Below are 23,199 nucleotides of genomic sequence, written 5' to 3'. Positions count from 1 at the left end.
TAGGAAAAATGCATTCTAGGTGTTTGGTTGACTCATCCCCTTGTACTTCATATATGGGAAAAGAATCTAACAGAGTGGACATATGTATATGTATAACTGATTCACTTTGCTATATACCTGAAACTAACACAATATTGTAATTCAGCTATACTGCAATAAAAATTTTTAAAAATTAATTAATTAATTAAAAATTAAAAAAAAAAACTAACCAACCACAAAAAAGAAAAGAAAAGGGAGGGAGGGAGGGAGGCAGGGAGAGAGAAATCCATCATGTAAAGGTCTGGTCTAAATGTAACTTCTATTGAAGATAATCACATCAATGGCTACATTACCTTGTTCATTCCCATTTAGTTGAAAAGATAAGCTGACTGCTCTTCCTTGTTTTGTTCCTTTACCACAGAAGTTTACCTCTCGTTACTGCTGCTTCATCTGAATCCCATCCTCTTGAAATCTTAGAAATTCTTACCTTCAGGAACTCCAGTAAGACTTCACTGCTGAGGCAATACGTAACCATGACTTAAAAAGTTTTGGCTTTTTAAATTTATTGAATCTCTGTATATACCTGTTCATTCATTCATTTGTTCTCCCATCCTTCTTTCGTCACCCTCTTTTTAAACTTGTCTCCCTAAGGCACAGTTGACTGACTACTTTCTATCCTTGACTCTCTTTTTTCCTTCAGTTTTCTTATTTATGGGGTTACATTTTGATACTTTTTCATTTCCATTCAGTAAACTCCTCTGAGCATCATGCATTAGACTTAAAGCACTCTGTAGTCATTCTGAAGCTATCCTCTAAGATGTTTCTCTCTGTTTCCTCCAAGTAAAGAATAGCAAGGATTATAGGAGTAACTTGCAGGCCAGACACTTGTATAGGATGAAAATACCTTGCCTTTGTCCTACTTTTCAAATCTTCTTAGAGATTTCAGTGACCAAATGTAAACATCTGTATAAGATTTTGACCTCTTCTAGTGCATTGTGGTGCTCTGTGTGTAAGTGTTTGTTTTTATTTTTTATTTTTGAAAACAGTCTTATTGGGATGTATAATAATACACATATCATTCAGTTCACCCAGTTTTAATTAGTTTTTGTCTGTAGTGTGAAATAGGTGTCCAACTCCTTTCTTTTGTGTGTGGCTATCCAGTGGTCCAAGAATTCTTTGTTGAAAAGACTATTCTTTACCCGTTGTATGGTCTTGGCACCCTTGTTGAAAATAAGTTGACCACAGACGTATGGGTTTATTTCTAGACTCTCAATTCTCTTCCATTGATTTATATGTCTGTGCTTGTTCCAATATCACACTGTGTTGATTATCCTAGTTCTGCTCTGTTTGGGCCGCAGTCATCTGGAATTACTGAAATTGCTCCAAATTGCTTTGGAGGTCTGCTCCTTACTCCCACGCTAGCCCCAACACCTTTTTTCACTTTTCTCTGCTATTCACAGTATCACTGATAACTATAGGTCCTTAAGGCTTGAAACCTGGTGATTAATGGGCTGGGAAATTATGAATAGCTGTTCCTTTGCGGGCTTGTAATGGGTTTTGCTAAATGATTATCTGTAAAGGCAGTATCAGTTTTTACATTTGGTCGGGTTGTTGGAGTGGAGAAGTCATTTGATTCTAAAACCCTTGGGACTGGTGAAGTGCTATATGAGTTTGTCCTGATGATAAAAGTGCCTTTCTTAATATTAAAACCTAATCTGTCTATCTAGTAGTTTGTAGTGATTGTTATTATTAGTTTAAAAGTCAGGTTTACTTTAAGGTAAGCAGAGACAGTAGTCTTTTCCCCACCACTCCACTCACGTAGGCACGTTGAACAGAGAAAATGACACATGGGAAATACAATTCCTAAAGATTGTCAGGCTGTCCTACTAAGTTTCCTTAATTTAGCATCATGGACTTTGTTGAGGATGAAATGAACGAGTGTATATTCTAACCTAAGAAACATTTAACTTTGCTACCATCTACAGGCAGTTACTTCATACATGCTGTCTTTATTAAACTTTCCCAAATACTGCTGCCAAAGTAGACGTGGAACAAAAGTAGAAGATCGGTGGTTCTTTGCGTATAATTTTTCTGTACCTCCCAAAAAGTTGTACTTTCTGTAGTGGGTGATCAGCATGCATTGTGAGATTAAAACATATTAGTTTGCTACTGCGTGAATCTGAACTTTGCCAAAAGTTTCCAATAGGAGATGGATCTCAGGGAATTAGGTGTCTTATAGGAATATTTATTACAGATATTCTTAAAGTATCTTCTTTATAAGTTAAAGTCTTTGTGCTTAGCATGATATTAGAATAGTATCTTTCTTTTATGACACCCAGTTCCTAACAAGAAGGTCTTATTGTGGACTAATTATAGACATTAAAAAATGAAACAATACTCCTTCCAACAACTTCATAAAATATTATTCAGATATTTAGAAGGCTACTGTTGCCTAAATACTTCGGTTTTTTTTTATTTTGTCTCTGAAAAATCTCTGAATCTACATATCCAAGCTTCAGTTAATTAAAGGTATTTTAAATCCCATTTTAAGATACAGTTCTTTTTAATTGGGCCACAATATGTGCAGACTATATATCTTAAATTATTGAATAATTTAACAGATATAGCATCCTTTTAGGAAAGGATAAGCTATTGAATTTTAGTTTTGATAGTAATTATCAGTTGATATAAAATTGACAGGGTAAAATAGTTCTAAATGTTGCAGGCAATACATTTTGACACCTCAGGAACTGTCGAACAAGTGAAGGAAATTCTTTAACATATAGCAACTTAAAATATAACAACTTTGGAAAGTATATGCTTTCCAAAAAGAACATAATTTATAAGAAGTTGACTTGTTACAAAGTCTACGAAGGAAGCGAAGCATTAGGTCACGTAGAATCAGTATTTAACTGTTGGTAATCATAACACACATACCAGCGGATGCTTAGCTGAATCCTCCTTCTTCCCCCAGACAGAGGAAATGACAGGATGTTACTCACATAGGAAAATGGTTTCAAATTGTGTTTCTTCCTTATTTTAAAATAATAGTCTCCAGACATATTATGCTATTTGAATTAGAAAACCATTAGCCACTTCACAAAAATATTTTCTAACTTCCTCGTAGGAAGACGTTGTGGACGAGATTGAATTGGTGGACACGTCTGTGGAATAAAATCCCAGTGAATTAAATGAAAAATTTTCAATTATTTTTCAGTTATAACATTTCAGCTAAATGACTGTGTCCTGTAACTCCATGGAGAGCTGCTCTTAGTTTATGAATAAGAATATCATAAATAAGTGCATCTGCATGTGGGATTACAAGGCTAGGATCGTAGAAATTGTGCTTTTCTAAAGAAGATTTTACTCTAATTCTTACACGAACGATCTGTATCTAGCTCCGTTTTTGCTCAACTCTTCCCTCTGTTTTGAGTTCTTCCCACTGCCTGCTTAAGTGTTATCTATTTAATACCCAAGCCAGTACTGCCACCTTGTGATATTTTCCTTAATTTCATCTGGCCATCTTTATTCCTTCTGTTTGGGTACGTCTTATCTCTAATTTACTGGTTTAGTCTTCCTCACATCTGCACATATTTGATCTCCCTGTTTTGGTTAGAATCTCTTCTAGGGTAGGACCTATGTTACTTTGGTCTTTATCCCCATTAATGTTCTCTCCTGGATATTTCATCAATGCCTTTGAAGATTAGAGTAGTTAACATGACATGACACCTGTCTGTGACAAGACTTAAAAATTAAATCACGTCTATCAAAAAGGAAGTAAAAATTAGCTTCCATGTCTTCTGTTTCACATACATAATTCTAGTGCCTACTTAGCTAAGGAGATTCAAAATTTATTACCTTGAGGAATTAGAATGAAATATGATTTCTCTAATTTATTATATTTGATGACCATCATTTTTAAAAACATATTTTCATGGTTTCTTTTTTATCTCTCTATTTTTGCAGCTTTTGTCTTTCCTTCAGGGTTTGTTTACTTTTTACCACGAGGGATATGAACTCGCCCAGGAATTTGCACCATATAAACAACAGCTGCAGTTCAACTTGCAGAATGTAAGACTATACCTGTTCTCACTGCTTCTCCTGTGAATCAGATGATCCCAGGGCCACTGAGTTACATTCAAGCTCAACCTTGGAGTCTTTAAAAATCTTATCTGAGTACAAAAAAGCTCACTCATTTAGAAAAGCCACTTTAATAAATTTATTAATTTTTTTTATAACTGCTTATGGAAAGCATGCCAGGAAAGAGTCAATCTTACGTTAGAAAAATATATACTGGCAAATTTCATAAAAATAAAAATATCTGAGGTGCAAAAACCTTGGAAGCTTTTGACTTTATCTAGTGTTTTCATTATTTTACTGGATGACCTTAAGCAAATCATATTTCCTGAGAGGGCAGCATTTCTGTATTTGTGAAATGAACAGGTTGACTTTCACACTCTGTCCCTATCCTCCCTGAAGTTGTATATTATGCAGCTGATATTTACTATTTTGTAAAAATAAACTTAAATGTGGTTTTGAAGCATTCATAATAGCTGCTTTAAAGCTTCAGGAAGAATTATTTACAAACATTCTATCTACTTCTATCAGGGTTTATTTTGTAACATTCTCCAATCAGTCCTTTTAATATCTGATTGCATAGTTATACAAATTCTGGTTTATATATTCTGAACACCAGCTACACTTAAAAAAAAGTTAGCCAATCCATTTCTGCATTATCAAATATGACAAATAACAAAATCTTAATTATTGAGGATTTTGTATAAATGAAAAATTATTTCTGAAATCCTGTGTAGTCATTTATAGATAAAATAATTTGTGAAGGTTTCACTTAATTTTCTATGAAAAGCATGCCTTTCATTCTTTGCCTGATTCTTGCCATTATGAAGATGTTCAGCAAATAGAAATATGGAGTTGGAGTGTCCCATGAGAAATATGTAATTGGATTTACCCTACTTGTGTTTTGAGTTTAGCTTTTTATTTAACCTAGATTTTCTAGTTGAATCGATTTCATGTACAATTCATTCCATTATTTTTCAATATGGATTGCATTTGGGCTTTTTCAGTAAATATGAAAAGGGAAAATTATAAAATCCAAAGTATTTTTATTATTCATTTCCATATTAAATGCAGTTACAGTAAGAGTCCTGGGATTTGAGAACAGGAGACAGGTAAGATACTGGAAAAAATTCTGATCCTTATGTTTAAAAGGGAAAAGCAGCAAAAGTGGCAATTAAGAAAACTTCCTAACTTACTTTGAGATTCAGGCCTCTTGTTAGGGACCGTAATAAAATCCTAGAGTTGGGTGGTGAAGATTTTTATGTTTCCAAATGCATATTGTCGGGATAGTGTGGCCTGAATGCAACATAGAGAAAAGCCTTATGCTTTCTATGTCTTCCCGTAAGTAAATTTGCTATGATGTGCGTAAGCTATTTCTTACAATGGAAGAAGTTAGAACTTGGAAACCTATTCATTTTTATGAGTTAATTTATGCATTGATTTCTGGAAAACAGTCTAAGTGATATTTCTTCAAAAAAGTGTTTGGAATAAAAGTGATGAACTTTTTTCTTGGTAAGTGCTACATATATCAAAAGTATGTGAATTTCTTTTAACCCTGAAGAGAAATTAAGTCCCTGTGTATCTTCTTTTTTACCTTAGGTATTATGGAATGTAAAACTATTTAATTAATATTGTGTATTTGTAAAGCTATAAGTTGTCCCCTAGGTAATGTTAAGTGGGAAATTAGATGAAGCGCACACACGCACACACACACACACATTCAAAGAGAAACATGCAGAAGGTCATTTAGAAAAGTTTCACTGAAGCAATTCAAAATTAGAGCATAGGATTCAATGTAGAGAGTTGCGGATATAGTGGACAGTCCTGAAAGAGTCAAGGTTATCTTTTGCACCATTTGCAGTTTTGAAACTTTAGGCTGGAGGTTCCTCAAAACTGGTAGAAAACAGTGAATGAAGTTGTTGTTTCTATTTACTTAAGACAAGAAATAATTTTGAAAGTACTCGACAAGAGGTAGAGCGGTTGATGCAAAGGATGAAATCTGCCAATCAAGATTACAGACCACCCAGCCAATGGACAATGGAAGGCTACCTTTATGTCCAGGAGAAACGTGAGTTGCAAAGATATAAATTAAAGTCTCTTATGATTAACATTCTGTTTGTGTGAAGTGCCAGTTGGTTAATTTCTTTTCCTTCAAGTAGAAAGACTGAAATTCCTGACTGCTTTATCCTATTTAGTCTGCTCTGCCAGCCACTACCACTGAAGTGTGGAAGTTTTTCCACTTTCCACCATCAGATTCTCTAAGTTGGTGTGTTAATGAACTTGGAGCTTACAATTTGCATGATGATACAGTAACATGAGTTCAGTTTTAGAATTTAATTGTGATATATAATCTCAATTTAAGGTTTCATGAAGAGTTAAAAATCAAAGTCTTTATCAGATGAATCATCTTGGTGACTTTGGTAATAGTTTTCTCCTTCAGCAGCATTATTTCATTTAATTCTGTGCTCTTGACACTTTTCAGGAGCAGAACTGGCAATTATGTAATATCAAACTGGCACTCTTTACTTCCTGATGTTAGGAAATAAGCATCAAATGCAATAGAGCACTATTATAATTGCCTCACACTAAGAAAGTTTTTCTCACAAAAATTAATAAAAAGCCATTCAAACTCGTATAAATAGGATCCTTTCTTGTCATTAAGTGGAACCAGTCTCACTGAATTAACTCTCTATTTCAAACCAGAATGCCCTAAAGCACTCTCTTACTGTTTGTGCTAAAGGAACAGTTGTTTTTATTTCCAGAGCATCATGGACCAGTGTCTTCATAAAACACAAAATCATGTGCTTGGATTTTGCAGTAATCTCAAATTGCTCTAAAAGTTTTGAAATGCTTATTCTCACTTTCTGTACTTTTTCTCACATATTGGGACTCACAGACCTCATGGGGTAGCACTGCTCCAAGTCTCCCTATCCAAAGACAATAGATCAATGTAGTTGTTTTGGTTAGAAGATATTATAGTTAAAGGGTTTGAGATGTGAAAGAGGTAAGATGTTGGGTTGACTGTGAAAGTTTTTTGGACATAATGCAAAATGATCACTAAAATGCCAACATATTTTATATTCGACATGCTCAGGTGATGCTCAATTGTTTTTTAACTGTATGCAAGCAAATAACAGTTTGATCCAGTAGTCTCAACAAACATTTATTACTGCATAGGTGGTAGAGGACGGCTGGATCAGAGATCCGCTTCTAGGATCTTCTCTCTCAAACTAACTACCTTGACAAGTTTGCTGTTTTCAGATGTGAAAATGGTAAATCTAATGACCTACCTATCTGTTCTACAATTTGAGTATATAAATAGGTTTTACCAAAATTTCATGAAAAAAGACCAATTCTTTGGTCATATATACAGAGTATATGGATTTGACTCAGGACTCTAAGGAATTTTTTGAATACTGAATAATTATTCCATATTTGAGAGCCTCAGTGTGAGGGTACATGGAGGGGAGCTCACATTTTGCTGAGTGGCGGAATTTGTGGAGAATGAGGCCTGATCAAACCTGCGTCTGGTAGAGGAGGTGCTGTCCTCTTGGGCAAAGATTTTTTATTCATTGTAACTCAATAATATTTTATTTCTTGAGGTCCCGTCCACCCCGCCATTGGTAACACAGTTGCTAAAATCTTTGTGGATATACAATATCTTGTTCTAAACAAAAAAGCTTTGGATTACCTAGCAAAACTCTCGTGTACATAATCTTCAAACGTGTCCTGTTTAATCGCTACTTGGTAGTCCATCCATTGGATGGTCCATTCCCCAGCTGTTGGACATTTGGATCAAACTAAAAGCGTAGGCCCTTTAATATCTGGGGGCTGGATGAGTGGACAAAATGCAGTGTTTTATGTACCTATCTTTTGTTCTAAGATACCTAACTTCTGTGGGTCATTCTGAACTGAATGTAAAGCCCTTTGTGGCACTGACCTTTTTTCTGAGAGTTCCTGCCCCTCTAAATGATAATATCTACTCTTGGGCTACAAGACTCAGGTAAATCTTCGACTCCCATGTCTCTCTGTAGCCTGGGACCAAGTCTGTCCATTTATGTCATCGATTAGCTTTGAACCCGCACCATCTCTCCATCTCCACGGTCTTGCAATGGCCTCCTAACTGTTCTCTTTTCGCCTCCAGGACTTGTCCATCTCAGTTCATTCTCAGAGAGCTCCCAGCAGCTCCCTTTACAGGGCTTGCTTGGCTCTGCCTCTCCTGTGATGGTCCTGGCCGTGCGTGGCATTGGAGGCTCTCACAGTTGGACGACTCTGTTTTTAGCATGCTCTCTTATGATGTTGCCTTCCTGCTTCCAGGGCAGCTTCCGTCTCCATTTTTCTCTGTATCTGCCTGTGTTGTTTTTATAGCTTTAGTACAAGGTACACTTGGCATGGAATAAATTGCACATATTTAAAATGTACAATTTGATCAATTTTGCCGTAGGTATGATGCGCCTGTGAAGCCATCGCCTCAATCCACATACTGGTCGTGTTCAGCACCTTCAAAAGTGTTCTTATGCCCCAGTGCAATCCCTCCCTCCTTTAATTCCCACTTACCATCCTCCCCTCTTCCCCTTGCCTAGGGAATTAAAAATAAAAATGAGTGGGTTTATATGCTGTTGGAATTATTTTTCGATGAGGGACACGTATTCAAAGCCGCTTTCTACTTGGAATCTTTGAAAGCGTTTGTATTAAGAAAATCCAACCAGTTCACCAAGACATGTTGATTTTGCTCTTGCTATCACTGAATAAGTCCTGTGGGGAACAGGAAATGAGATAAAGAACATGGCTTCAGGGTGTTTATTCTGTAGTGGAAGGCACAAGACAAACTCGCACAACTAGCAACCAGTGATCAGTAGTAAATATCAGAGCTGTAAATTGAGTGATACATGGAGATGTATGTAATGGGGTGGTAGCGGATTATTTCTGATTAGATACAGCACTCCACTTTATGTGGATATGTGGTTTGTATGTTACCCACCTCTAGGCATACATTAAATTGCATTCTAGTAGACTCCAGTTTAACCAGGATGAGCATGGGGTCCAGATTCAGACAGACTATGCTGGAATCTTATGCCACCTGTTTGATTCTGGGTAGGCAACTTTCTGAGTTCGGTCTCCTCATTTATAAAAGGAGAATAGTTATATCTATCTCATAGTAATGTTGCAAGAATTAGAGATAATGTATGTAAAATGTCTCTGTTATCAGTAGTGATGCATCATAATACCACTATTCTTCCAAGAGCCCTTACTGTTCTGTGTAATTTATATTTATCTCATTCATTTCTTAAAACAACTCCTGAGAAATATCGTTCTTCTAAAAAGAACAACTCCAATCACATGTCCTATTGATGAAGAAAGTAGCACCATCTGCATCTCTTAAGCTTTATTTTCTTTTATGTAAAATATTCTTTATAATGTCTGACTTTTAAAAGTTCCTAGATAAAATTTTGACACTTAGTAGGTATTCAGTGAATGTTAATTCCCTCCCATTCCACAGACATCATCTCAGCAACCTCAGATGATCACTGGGTAAGAAAATGAAACTTGTTTTGTTTTGCAACTTTTGAGTTATAATCAATTTTATTTTCCCAGACTTTTTTTAGGGACTTCAGAATCATTTGCCTAAGAACATCTGCCCTGGCCTGGTGCCAGGCAACTTTAAAGAAAGCAGCATGTGTGTGCAGCACACTTCAAGATTAAATGCATGAGGTTCTGAACTTAAGATGGAGGCAGGAAAAAACATCTTGGGTCTAAAATGTCATCAGAGTGTTGCAGTACCTTTATTTAAAAATTATAGCTAATATTGCTTCATAAATCGCTTCCTAAGTAGTAAAGTCACTGTAAGGATTTCTATCCAGCCACTTCCCACCAATCAGCTCTAAGCCTTTAAATGTTTTACACCGCATGTAACAGAGTTATCAACAAGTATTGTTAAGTATTATGGTGTGAAACGGTCCCAAAACAGGATTGAAGTTAATTGCAGTAATCCTTTGTGAGTACCAAGTATATAGCTGCACCCCATAATTTTAAAATCTGGAGTAGTTTAAGTATTAAAGCTAACCATGACACCAAGGGCACTATTATTACAGAAAAAAAATTCAAATGGCTCATGAAACACTTTTCTCAAGAGGTGCAGTTTTACAATTCAATTTCTTGCTTTTGAGTATATGGATATAAAACCAAGCCAGCAATAACATTGTACATAATTGTTGCTAGAGAGATCCAGGTGTTAAGCCAGATGAGACCCTACATGGAGAAGCTGCAGGAAACAAACTCCGTTTTCAACCCACTCAGCCCACTAGGGCATTTGGGTGCAGGATAATTGGCTTCCCTGTGGAAAAGCTGAAGGGCTTCTACTTAGGTCATGAAAAAATTGAACTCATGGTTCATGCCTGAGCCCCCATGAAGCAGCATCAAACAGTTGTTAAGACTACTGGCTGATTAAATGGCACGCTGTGGGGAAGGGTTGCACACCACGGCGAGATTGCGTTTATGGGGAAAAAGAAAGTGAGCATTTTACGTACACAACTTTTAATATAAACAGTAGAAATTATTTTCATTTTAAAGAGTAATTTGAATTCACTTTTTTCAGATTAGTGGTAAGAGGAAATAACTCTGTGGTCAATAATGTCTCAGAGAGAGATGAGTGATTCATTCCTTCATTCATTTATCAAATCTTTATTGAGGAAGAACTATATGCCTGGCCCTATTCTAAGGATTGAGAATATACTAGTCAGCGGAACATCACTCATTCTTGTTCTTATGAAGCCTTGGTGATGGAGACAGACAATAAATTGGGTGAATTAGTAAGATGTTCATCATATCAGTGGTAAAGTAAAGAAATAAAGGAAGTAAAGCAAGAAGGAGAGCTAAGAAATATCAAGGTGAAGATGTTGTGATGTTAGCTATCTCTACAGAAAAGGCCACTTTATAAAGGTGACATTTAGGAAAAGACCTGAAGGAAGTGACATTGTCATGCAGCTATCTGAAGAAAAAGTAGTCCAGTAAGTGTGCAAATGCCCTGGGGTAGACATGTATTCACTGTGTTCAAAGATCAGCAAGGGGGCTAGTGGAGCTGGAGTTGAGTGTATGAGGCAAAAGGCAGTAAGATCAATGAGGAGTCTGACCAGGTGGGGCCTTTGGTTTTTATCTGGGGTAATATGGGAAATGACTGGAGGGTTTTGAACAAAGGGGTGAAATGCCCTGGTTAGATTTTTAGCAGGGTATTTCTGGCAGTTTCAAAAATAGAGGACAAAGATAGAAGTAAGGTGGCCTGTTATAGTACCTCAGACTGTTATTTCTCATTCTTCGTACCTTCGTACCGTATGGGTTGCAAGTTTACCACTTTTACAGATGAAGTTCAGTTGTAAAGTAACTCTGGAGTTTACAGAGTGAATGTCGGAACTGCAAATAAAGCCAAGTTGTTTGGTTGCAAGACACTCTACCCTGCACTGCTGTCACTCCAGACTGGCCCTTCTCACTCACAGTAAATGGGCCTAACTTGCTGAACGTGCCTGACTTGCTTGGTCTATGGAAATACTCAACTGTGTTTCATAGCATCGAAAACTGTACAAACTTAGATACAAATCATTTGTTAACAATCTGTAATGTTTGTTTCTTTACATTAGGACCACTTGGCTTTACGTGGATTAAACATTATTGTACATATGATAAGGGAAGTAAAACATTTACAATGAGTGTTTCAGAAATGAAATCCAGTGGGAAAATGGTGAGTTGTTTTTGCTTTTGTTTTTCATTGAACTTGTTATTTAAGTAATGGAAGTAAAACAAACAAAAATCACGTGTGCTTATTTTTCTAATAAATGTGATCACAGTTTTTAAAAATTGAAAAGTCAGACATTTTTATCTCACTTTAGTGACCTTGATGACTTAAAAAGAGTGGCCAGGATTTTTCTTTACTTTGGCCATGGAATGTTTATAAGCAGTTATGTTAAATGTAGGGACACCTTCGTAGGTGTCATTTCCCATCCTTGGCAGCAGAGTTGTTTGCATTGTTGGTTGGCCAGCAGCCTACAGAGACTGTCAGTGCTGGTCCAGGCTCAAGGAACCTACATCCTTCTTCCAGGTGGTCTCTTGTGCCCTGGGTTTGCCCCTGCGTGCTGCTTCCTTTTCTGTACTGTGTACTACTTACTCAAATACTGGCCAACAGAGTTTCTCAGAAGAAATCAATCAATGCTTATTTACCCCTAAAGTAAATCAGTCACTGAATGTCTCGCATGGGTAGTGAACAGTACAGAACAGAGTGTACCTTATATGCGGAAGTGCTACAGAATGCAACACCCTTATTGCATGTAGTGTATAATCTTTTTGTGAGTTAGGACATGAATATGGTAAATGATTGGACCTACAGATTAAATAATTGAGCCATCATCTAAGAATCCTAGAGCTGGGAGTTATCCTAAAGATTATTTAGGCTAGCCTCATTTTAACTGATTAAAAAATAAAGACAATAGAAAGTAAGTGACTTACCCAGCTAATTTTGGTATAGATCATGGCAGAAGTAAATGTTGATCTAACTTAGACACATACTCAAATATATCAGCTGAAACTTATTGTGCTTGGGCATTCATTAGAGTCTAATAATTCAAAGTGAGAGACATAAAATAAAGGAGAACATACCAGAGAAAAAGAAACCTTAGATTGCTCCCATCACGAGATGTGATTAAGTGCTATAATCATGCCTAGTTTCTACTCTAAAAGTTTCATAAGAAAAGATATTGCCCAAAAGTCAGTTTATGTGACAGTCAGTGAGCTAATAATAAATAGACCAAGCCAGAGTTCTGTTAATAAGAGAGATTTGCAACCAGATACAATAGAATTAACCAGGCATTAGATAAATATTCCTCTTAAAAGTGACTGGCAGTTCAGGTATGGAAGAGAATTATGAATTGAGTCTATGTTGGATCCTGTCCAAAGAGGTTTAGTTTAGTGTTAGTAGCAGACTAGTCGTTAGTTACCAGCAAGGGAGTCACATGGTATGTGTGATAGTAATGGCATTATAGCAAGTATCTACTAGAACTTTATTATTTTGGTAGCTCTCTTGAGGTTTTGAGCCAGTTATCATTTAATACTCTATGGCTCCAACACAAACACACACACATATACACATATATAGTATAATTTAACATTATAAATAAATATGTTGAAGGGTACTAGACAGGCATGTCATAGAATTCTTTGAATAAAGCATGTATATATGATTAATTTATTAATAAATGTTTTGGTGTATTACAATCGGGCAGTTAACATTAGGCAGAAGTCTTTGTATTTATAGAAACAGGGTGTTATTATGATCTTTATACATAAACTATACTCTAAGTTGTCATTTTAACATGGAAACTTTAAGTTGTATATTTAATATATTTAAGTTCACTTTTTCATCATGTCAGTAATGTGCTCCACTTCTTGTTTCAGAATGGCCTTGTTACTAGCTCACCAGAAATGTTTAAATTAAAATCTTGTATTCGACGAAAGACAGATTCAATTGATAAACGATTCTGCTTTGACATAGAAGTAGTTGAAAGGTTTGAACTTTTGACTTTATATTTTTAATGATCTAAATTGTTTCTTTCTATGTATAGATGTAAGTATGAAACAGCATAAAGTGCTTTTCAGTTTCTTTTTTAAACCATGTATATGTTTATTTCAATCTTTCACTTGTTTATTCAACAAATATATATCGCATGATGCTTTCAAAAAAATAAATCAGATACAGAGTGCTACCAAAGGGTAACATCACTCAGAGAAGAATCTAGAAAATCAATAAAAATGGCTGCCTTGGGGAAAATGCATATTGTGGGCTGAGATCCCCATCAAAGTGAAGGAACCTGACAGCAATTTTTCATGGCTCCTGGGTCAGCCTTTTTGTATGGTTTTGAAACCTAGTGGCCTTGTTCCCAAGGAATAATAAGACACAGCTTCAAATGCCATAAGCTTGCTTTAGTCAGTGGAAATGAGTGCCTACCACGTACACAACACTGTTCTGGGCACTCTTAGCCACAGGATATTGGAAGAGACATGAGGGTTGTACATTCAAGCTTATTATCTAGTGGAATTATTTAGCTCAGCTGCTTTATTGTTTCAATGCAAGTAGACTAGAAACAAAATAAGGAGGCATATGTTCATTGATCTCCATTGTATTCCATAATCTATTTTTCCCCCTGTATTACCACCATGCTTTTCTGAATACTCTAGCTTTGTGTGTGGGTGTGTGTGTACACTATATATGTACTCTGACATGCTGTATACACTGTTATATACTGTAGCTTACATATACTGAAGCTTGTAGCTATTTAGTAGGGCATGGCCCCATTCTTATGCTTCTTTAAAACAGTGTTAGCTATTTTGGCTCTGTGTTCTTATACTTTATAGATCTGCTTAGTAAGTTTCCCTTTGTCTCCAAAAATTCCTTTGGGATTTTTGACTGGAGTTCTGTTAAAGTTGTTAATTAATCAGTGGTGAGTGGCACTCTCCCTAAGATTTTACATATCTTTTTTTTTTTCAGATTTGCTTTTGGGTGTTTTCTTTTTATTGAAATTTTGAATAGAATTCTTTTCATTAGTAGAAACTTTTTGTTTGTTTTATACTGCTGTGTAGAAAGGCTATTAATTTTTTTGTATATATCAATCTATATCCAACACAGTTGTTGAACTCCATTGGTTTTAATAGTTTTGTGGTAGGAACTTCTGGATTTTCTATGTAGATAAATACCATGTTAGTGATTTCTCTTTTCTTTTTTCCAACACTTTCTAGATATATAACCTTGAAGCACCCTGTTGAACTCTGTGCTTTAGTTTGTTTCATCTGTAAAACAAGGATAATTATTACCCACATCCAAGGGTTGTTATGAGGAATAAATGAGATAATAAAGGAGACAACAGTGCCTGGCACGTAATAAACAGGCAAAAAGTATTGATTGTTGTCACTATTGGTGTTTTACACTGGCTTAAATTCTCCAAGATAAAATTACCTTGATCTTTATAATACATTTTTCCTTTTCCTATCAGTTTAATGATCTCTTTCCTTGTTTACATAGAGATATATGCCTTAATCACAGTTTAACTCATTCCAGGCTTTTAATCACACAATATTTAAATGAAATTTCCTTCTTAATGTACCTTTTCACAGAGCCCTCTAATTTTCTGTTTATCTTATGGACAGCCTGCACAGTTAATTAGGTTAACTTCACTTTTTTTTTCTGGATTTTCTATCTTTTTCTCTCTTATATTAGTTTCCTCTCTCCTGTTGCTTTCTCTTTCTTGAAGCACATCCTCAAGTAGCTATTTCAGAATGGGTGTGTGGGAGGGAGTTGTTTTTAAAAGTGTTAATGGTAATGTTGTGATCACTGTATATATAAATACTTTGGTTTTAGTGTCTTCTTAATAATTAACTAGTTATGGCATAAGGCTTCCCATATTGCTATATACTCACTGTAATTATTTTAGTGACTAGATTGTATCATGTTGGGTCATATTCTTAATCATTCTCATATTGTGGAATGTTTAGGTGGTTTTGAACTTTGGTGAATGTAGCTCTTTCATCCTTTTTGATCATTTCAAGAGAAATAGTTTGAGATTAGCCTCCTTCAGACAGTCTTATACTTAAAACACTTATTGGTTTCTTTTTGTTTTTTAAATTTCATTTTTCTCCTTTCCTATTTTCTCTTTTCATTTTTTTTCTCTTTTTTCCTGCTTTTTCTTCAAATTTTACTTTTATAGTTAACTAAGGACTTAAAAAAATAGTAAATGTGTAAAGGCATAAAAGTAGTAAATTGAATATATAAATATTTGTTTTTAATAGGCATGGAATCATCACATTGCAAGCCTTTTCAGAAGCTAATCGGAAACTCTGGCTTGAAGCCATGGATGGGAAGGAACCGGTAGGAATATGGCAAATTCTATAATTTAGATTTTATTGTTCTAATAATTGCAAAGTACATCTGAAAAAAATTTATATGCCTATAGTGAAAATATTAAAATAGCACATCAGAGGAGTAGAGACTCTTACTGTTTTTCTAGCGTTGTGTCACTGGCACATAATACCAACTTTTGAATTTGTTTCTCAGGGGGACTTCCAGGACTAATTTAAAACCCTAAAATTACTTTAAAAAGTTACTTATGATTATTAACTTGGGTACATTGATTGGATTGTTTTATTTAGTTAATAATTCTTGAGTGCCCACTCTTTGCAAGGCCTGTCCTAGGCTTTATGATCAGCATGATGAACAAGTTTCACGGTAAGAACTAATCCTGGTCCTAGACTATTGTTTGAAAGTCTCCTTTGATAAAACTGTTTGTGGCTTGACATTTTCCCTCTATCCAGATCCCCATTTTTCTAACAATTAGTTTGATATTGACATCATTTACTTAAAATTATCAGGGAGACATGTAAAAAAGGGGATAAATCATGGACGACTTTTGTGAAGAATGCTGCACTAAATGATTAGAGGAATGAGCACACAGAGCAAATAGGAGGCATCAGCCTGTCCCTTGAAAACTGTCTTTTGAATGGCAAAGAACTTGTCAACATCCTTGTGAAACGTACCTGTGTAACAGCAGAGCTACACAAATTGTGGTCCCCAGACTTTGAGTCCATCCTACAAAGCGTTACCAGGCTACAATAAGATGAGTGAAGAGATTATGATTAAGCATCTGGAAAATTTTATAGCATTTAGAAGTCATTTTACATCTGCTGAATTTAATAATAAAAATTTTGGACTCTGTGTCTAGTCTTTATTGTTTATTACATTTAGATTTTATTGTAATTTACAAAATTGTCAGTCAATGACCGATTAAAATTAAAATCAAAACAACTTGGCTTTTTACTGCTAATAGTTGAGGGGCCAGCCCTGACCTAGAGGAAATTTAGAAGACAGCATGATAGCTCACCAACTACAAGTTAGGATTGTTCACACTTAGAAAAAGAATACTAAGCAGATAATTTGAGGAAGAAACAAACAGGTAAAATCTATCATGAGATACTTCCTGAAGAAGGGAAATTATGTATCATGTTGGAGAATAGAATGAGATGCTTAGGTCGGAGGGATGGGGTAAAACTTTGCCCAGGGCAGGACAGCCAAGGATGGAAAGGAATGGGAGGCAAGTTTGGAAGACCGGCTGGGGAGATGGCATTGTGGATACAGTAGTTGTAGGACCTTGAAATCAAGACATTCCCTTTGTGTATCATTGTACCAATATCACCCTGGTAATGTGTGCTGGGTCATTAACTGCAGGTAACTGACTGACTTCCTTTGTTTTTTAGATTTATACCCTGCCTGCGATTATTAGCAAGAAAGAAGAAAGTAAGCCATTTTAATAATTATTTGAAATGTTATCACATAGATTTTTTTTTTTAGTTGAAGTAAAATAACATATTAGTTTCAGGTGTACAACATAATAATTTAATCTTTGTATACACTGTAAGGTGATAACTGCAATAAGACTAGTACCATCTATGACCATACAGTCATCCCCCTTCACCCATTTCACCACCTCCCAACCCCCTTTCCCTCTGATAACCATGAATCTGTTCTCTGTATCTGAGTTTGGGTTCATTTCCTTTCTTTGTTTGTTTTGTTTGTTATATTCCATATATAAGTGAAATCATATGGTATTTGTCTTTCTCTGACTTATTTCACTTAGCACAATGCCTTTGCAGTCCCTCCATGTTGTTGCAAATGTCAAAATTTCCTTTCTTATGGCTGAGTAGTAGTTCATTGTGTGTATATACAATATCTTCATTATCCAGTCCTCCGTCCATGGAAATTTAGGTTATGTTCATATCTGGCTATTGAAAATAACGCTGCAGTGAACATAGGGGTGGATATATCTTTTTAAATTAGTTTTCATTTTCTTTGGATAAATACACAGAATTGGAATAGCTGAATCATATGGTAGTTCTATTCTTAAGTGTCGATCTACTTTTGTGCTATTTTCCATAGTGGCTGCACCAATACACATTCCCACCAATAGCGTACAGAGTTTCCCTTCTCTCCACATCCTCTATGAAACTTGATATTTCTCGTCTTTTTGATAATAGCCATTCTAGCAGGTGGGAGGTGATATCGCATTGTGGTTTTGATTGGCATTTGTCTGGTGATTAGTGGCATTGAACATCTTTTCGTATGCCTGTTGGCCATCTCATCTGTATGTGTTTTGGAAAAAATATCTACATAGATCCTCTGTCCATTTTTTAATCAAATTGTGTTTTGCTATTGAGTTCTTTATGTATTTTGGATATTAACCCCTTATCATATATATGATTTGCAAATATTTTCTCCCATTCAGTAGGTCACCACTACATTTTGTTGATGGTTTCCTTTGCTGTGCAGAAGCTTTTCAGTTTCATGTAGTCCCACTTGTTTATTTTTGCTTTTGTTGCCTTTACTTTGGCAGTCAGATTAAAATATACCATGCCAACACTGATATGAAGGAGCTTATTGCCTATGTTTTCTTCTAGAAGTTTTATGGATTCAGGTCTTAAGTTTTAATCCATTTTGAGTTGATTTTTGTGTGTGGTATAAGATAGTGGTCTAGATTCATTCCTTTGCATTTGTCTTTCCAGTTTTCCCAGCATGATTTATTGAAGAGACTTTTTCCCGTTGTATATTGTTGAGTCCTTTGTCATAAATTATTTGTCCATATTTGTGTGGGCTTATTTCTGGGTCCTTTACTCTGTTCCATTGATTTATGTGTCTGTTTTTATGTCAATGCCATACTGTATTGATTACTGTAACTTTGCAGTTTAGTTTGAAATCAGGGCGTTTGATACCTCCAGCTTTTTGGGGTTTTTTTGGTTTGTTTTTCTCATGATTCTTTTGTCTGTTCAAGGTTTTTCATGGTTCCATACAATTTTAGAATTTTTAGTTCTAGTCCTGTGATAAATAATAGGGATTGCGTTGAATCTGTAGATTGCCTTGCATAGTATGGTCATTTTAATGATATTAATTTTTCTAATTCGTAAGCATGGTGTACCTTTCCGTTTGTTTGCCATCTTAAATTTTTCCTCAATGCCTTAGAGTTTTCAAGTACATCTTTCATCTCCTTGGTTAAATTTATTCCTAGGTATTTCATTCTTTTTGATGCAGTTATAAATGTGATTGTTTTCTTAATTACCTTTTCTGATATTTTGTAATTAGTGTATAAAAATGCAACAGATATCTGTATATTGATTTTGTATCCTGCAACTTTATTGAATTCATTTATTAGTTCTAAGAGGTTTTTTTGGTAGATTCTATAGTTTGTTTTCTCTATACACTATCATGTTATCTGCAAATTGTGACATTTTTACTTTCCCTTTTGAATTGGGATTTCTTTTATTTCTTTTTTTTTTCCCCCTAATTGCCATGGCTAGGATGTCCAATATCATGTTGAATGAAAGTGTTGAGAATGGGCATCCTTCTATAGTTCCTAATCTTAAAGGAAAAACTTTCAACTTTTCACCTTAGAGTATGATTTTGCCTATGGAATTGTCATATATGGCCTTTATTGTGTTGAAGTATGTTTCCTCTATATCCACTTTGTTGAGAGTTTTCAACATAATTCATAATTGGATGTTGAATTTTGTCAGTGCTTTCTCTGCATCTATGGAGACAATCGTGATTTTTATCCTTCATTTTATAAATGTGAGTATCATATATATTGATTTGTGGATGTTGAACTAGCCTCACATCCTTGGAATAAGTCTTACTTGATCGTGTTGTATGATCCTTTTTCTTTTTAATTTATATACTATTTGTTTATTTATTTATTTTATTTATTGGCTGTGTTGGGTCTTCATTGCTGCACATGGGCTTCTCTAGTTGGTGTGAGCGGAGGCTACTCTTCATTGTGGTGCACAGGCTCCTTGTTGTAGTGGCTTCTCTTGTTGTGGAGCATAGGCTCTAGGTGCGTGGGCTTCAATAGTTGTGGCACATGGTCTCAATAGTTGTGGCTCATGGGCTCTAGAGCACAGGCTCAATAGTTGTGGTTCATGGGCTTAGCTGCTCCACAGCATGTGGAATCTTCCCAGAGTAGGGTTCAAACCTGTGTCCCCTGCATTGGCAGGCGGATTCTTAACCACTGCGCCACCTAGGACTCCTGATCCTTTTTATATATTGTTGAATTCAGTTTGCTAATATTTTGTTTAAGATTTTTATGTCTATTTTCATCAGGGACATTGGCCTGTAATTTTATTTTTTGTGGTGTCCTTATCTGATTTCAGTATCAGGATAATGCTGGCCTCATAAATGAGTTTTGAAATGTTCCCTTTTCTTCAGTTTTTGGAGTTTGAGGAGGATAGGTATTCAGTCTTTGAATGCTTGATAGAATTCACAGGTAGAACTGTCTGACCCTGCACTTTTGTTTGTTGGGATTTTTTTTTTGGCAATCTCTTTATTAATAATCAGTCTGTTCAGATATTTTATTTCTTATAATTCTGTCTTGGAAGTATATATGTTTCTAGGGATTTATCCATTTATTCTAGGTTATCCAATTTGTTGGCATATAATTGTTCTTAGTAGTCTCTCATTATCCTTTGTGTTTCTTTGATATCATTTGTAATTTCTCCTCTTGCATTTCTGACTTTATTTATTTGAGACCTGTCTTTTATTCTTGGTTAGTCTAGCTAAAGATTTATGCATTTTGTTTATCTTTTCAAACAGTTAGCTCTTGGTTTCATTGGTCTTTTTAAAATTTTTCTTAGTCTGTTTTATTTATTTCCACACTGATCTTTATTATTTTCCTCCTACTCCCTTTGGACTTTTTTCATCTTCTTCTACTTACTTTAGGTATAGATTGTCTGAGATTTGTCTTTTTTCTTTAGGCAGGCCTGTTTTGCTATAAACTTCCCTCTTAGAATTGCTTTTGCTTTGTCCCATAGATTTTGGAATATTGTATTTCTGTTTTCATTATTCAAATTATTTATTGATTTCCCCTCAGATTTCTTCATTGACCCATGAAGTTGTTCAGTAGCATGTTATTTAATCTCCATATATTTGTGATTTTTCCAGTTTTCTTCTTGTACTTCTAGTTTCATTCCATTGTGGTTGTAAAAGATGTTTGATATGATTTCAGTCTTCTTAAATTTATTGAGATTTGTTTTGCAGCTTAAAATGTAATCTGTCCTGGAGAATGTTCCATGTGTACTTGAGAAGAATGTGTATTCTGCTGCTTTTGGATGGAATGTTCTATATATATCTATTAAGTATATCTGATCTAATATGTTGTTTAAGGCCAATGTTTCCTTATTGATTTTCCATCTGGACGATCTATCCATTGATGGAAGTCGGGTGTTAAAGTCCTTTCCTATCATTGTATTGCTGTCAGTTTCTCCCCTTAGGTCTGTTAATATCTGCTTTCTATATTAAGGTGCTCCTATGTTGGTTCATATATATTTAAAAATGTTATAACCTCTGGTTGGATTGACTGCTTTATCATCATGTAATGCCCTTCTTTGTCTTTTATTACAGTCTTTGTTTTAACTTCTGTTTTGTCTGATATAAGTATAGCTACACCAGCTTTTCTTTTGTTTTTTTTTGCATGGAATATCTTTTTTCATCCCTTCACTTTCGGTCTGTTTGTGTCCTTAGATCTGCATTGAATTTCTTGTAGGCAACATATAATTGTGTCTTGCTTTTTAATCCATTCAGCCGCTCTGTGACTTTTGATTGGGGAATTTTGTCCATTTAAATTTAAAGTAATTATTAATAAGTATGTACTTATTGCTATTTCGTGACTTGCTTCCTGGCTGTTTTTATAGTTCTTCTCTGTTCTTTTGTTTCTTCTTGTGATCTTTTCCCTTAGTTTGATGATTTTTTTTCATGTTGTGTATAGATTTCTTTCTCATTATCTTTAATGTGTCTACTATAGGTTTTTGGTTTGTGTTTCCATGGGGTTCATATATAAAAAACTGAGTGTGTGTGTGTGTGTGTGTGTGTGTAGTACTCTATTGTAAGCTGATAGCAACTTGTTTGTACACATTCTAAAAACTGTACATTTTTACTTCCCCCACCCTCATGTCATGTTTTTGATGTTATATTTACATCTTGTTTTTGTATCCCTTAATTATTGTACAGTTAATTTTACTACTTTTGTCTTCTAACCTTTGTACTAGCTTTATGAATGGTTAATCCACTTACTATATATTTTCCTTTATGCATGAAATTTTGACTTTTTTATGTTTTCTTGTTGCTATTTAATGCCCTTTTTTCATCTTGAAGAAGTAACATTTCTTCTAAGGCAGATTTAGTGTTGATGATCTGCTTTAGCCTTTGCTTCCTTAGAAAACTTTTCATCTCTCCTTCAGTTCTGAATGATAACCTTGCTTGTAGAGTATTTTTGGTTGAAAGTTTTTTCTTTTCAACAGTTTGAATATATTATATCATTCCCTTCTGGCCTGTAAATTTTTTGCAGAAAGATCAGCTGATAATCTTATAGGACTTCCCTTATATGTAACAAGTTGTTTTTCTCCTGCTGTTTTTATAATTCTCTCTTTGTCTTTAACTTTTGATATTTTAATTATGATGTGCCTTGGTGTGGATCTCTTTGGGTTCACCTTATTTTGAATTCTCTGCTTACTGGACTTCAATGTCTGTTTCTAGCCCAGTTAGCGATGTTTTTAGCCATTACTTCTTCAAATAAATTTTCTGCCCCTTTCTCTCTATTCTTCTTCTAACCCCTACAATGAGAGTGTTATTCCTCTTGATGTTGTACCATATGTTTCTTAAGTAATCTTTCTTTTTTTTCTCTTCTGATCTGCTAGGATGAGTTCCACTGCCCTGTCTTCCAGGTTGCTGATCCTCTCCTCTGCTTCATCTTGTCTGCTATTGAAACCCTCTAGTGTATTTTTCTTTTCACTTACAGTATTCTTCAGATCCATGATTTATTTCTGGTACTTACTTGTGTTTTCTGTCTCTTTGTTGAGTTCTCATTATGTTCACCTGTTCTTCTGAGAGGTCGGTGAACATCTTTATGTCCATTACTTTAAACTCTTTATCAGGTCAGTTACCTCCATTTCATTAGTTTTGTTTTTTGGGGTTTTTTTGGTTGTTTTTTTTTTTGGAGGGGGTTATCTTTTTCTTTGTTTGGGACATAGTCTTCTGTTTTCTCATTTTGCTTGTCTCTCTGTGTTTGTTTCTATGTA

The 23,199-nt window shown here is 35.1% G+C and overlaps 1 protein-coding gene across 8 annotated transcripts in view; it reads left to right on the top strand.

Annotated features, from left to right (window-relative positions):
• ARHGAP42 (Rho GTPase activating protein 42) overlaps positions 1 to 23,199 on the top strand; it is a 285,418-nt gene that overhangs the window by 220,370 nt on the left and 41,849 nt on the right. For all 8 annotated transcript variants that reach the window (XR_009055392.1, XR_009055390.1, XR_009055391.1 and 5 more), the window contains exons 7-12: positions 3,946 to 4,050; positions 5,995 to 6,124; positions 11,688 to 11,788; positions 13,495 to 13,604; positions 15,880 to 15,958; positions 17,341 to 17,380. Coding sequence is in view for 3 of the 8 variants with exons in the window: in XM_057748206.1 (XP_057604189.1) it covers positions 3,946 to 4,050; positions 5,995 to 6,124; positions 11,688 to 11,788; positions 13,495 to 13,604; positions 15,880 to 15,958; positions 17,341 to 17,380 (565 nt within the window). In the remaining 5 variants the exon portion in view is untranslated. The remainder of the gene's footprint in view (positions 1 to 3,945; positions 4,051 to 5,994; positions 6,125 to 11,687; positions 11,789 to 13,494; positions 13,605 to 15,879; positions 15,959 to 17,340; positions 17,381 to 23,199) is intronic.

This window comes from Hippopotamus amphibius, chromosome 9 (genome assembly GCF_030028045.1).
Source record: "Hippopotamus amphibius kiboko isolate mHipAmp2 chromosome 9, mHipAmp2.hap2, whole genome shotgun sequence".
NCBI classification, from domain to species: domain Eukaryota; kingdom Metazoa; phylum Chordata; class Mammalia; order Artiodactyla; family Hippopotamidae; genus Hippopotamus; species Hippopotamus amphibius.
Note: the sequence above shows the minus strand (reverse complement) of the source record. Positions and strands in the feature narration are given on the sequence as shown.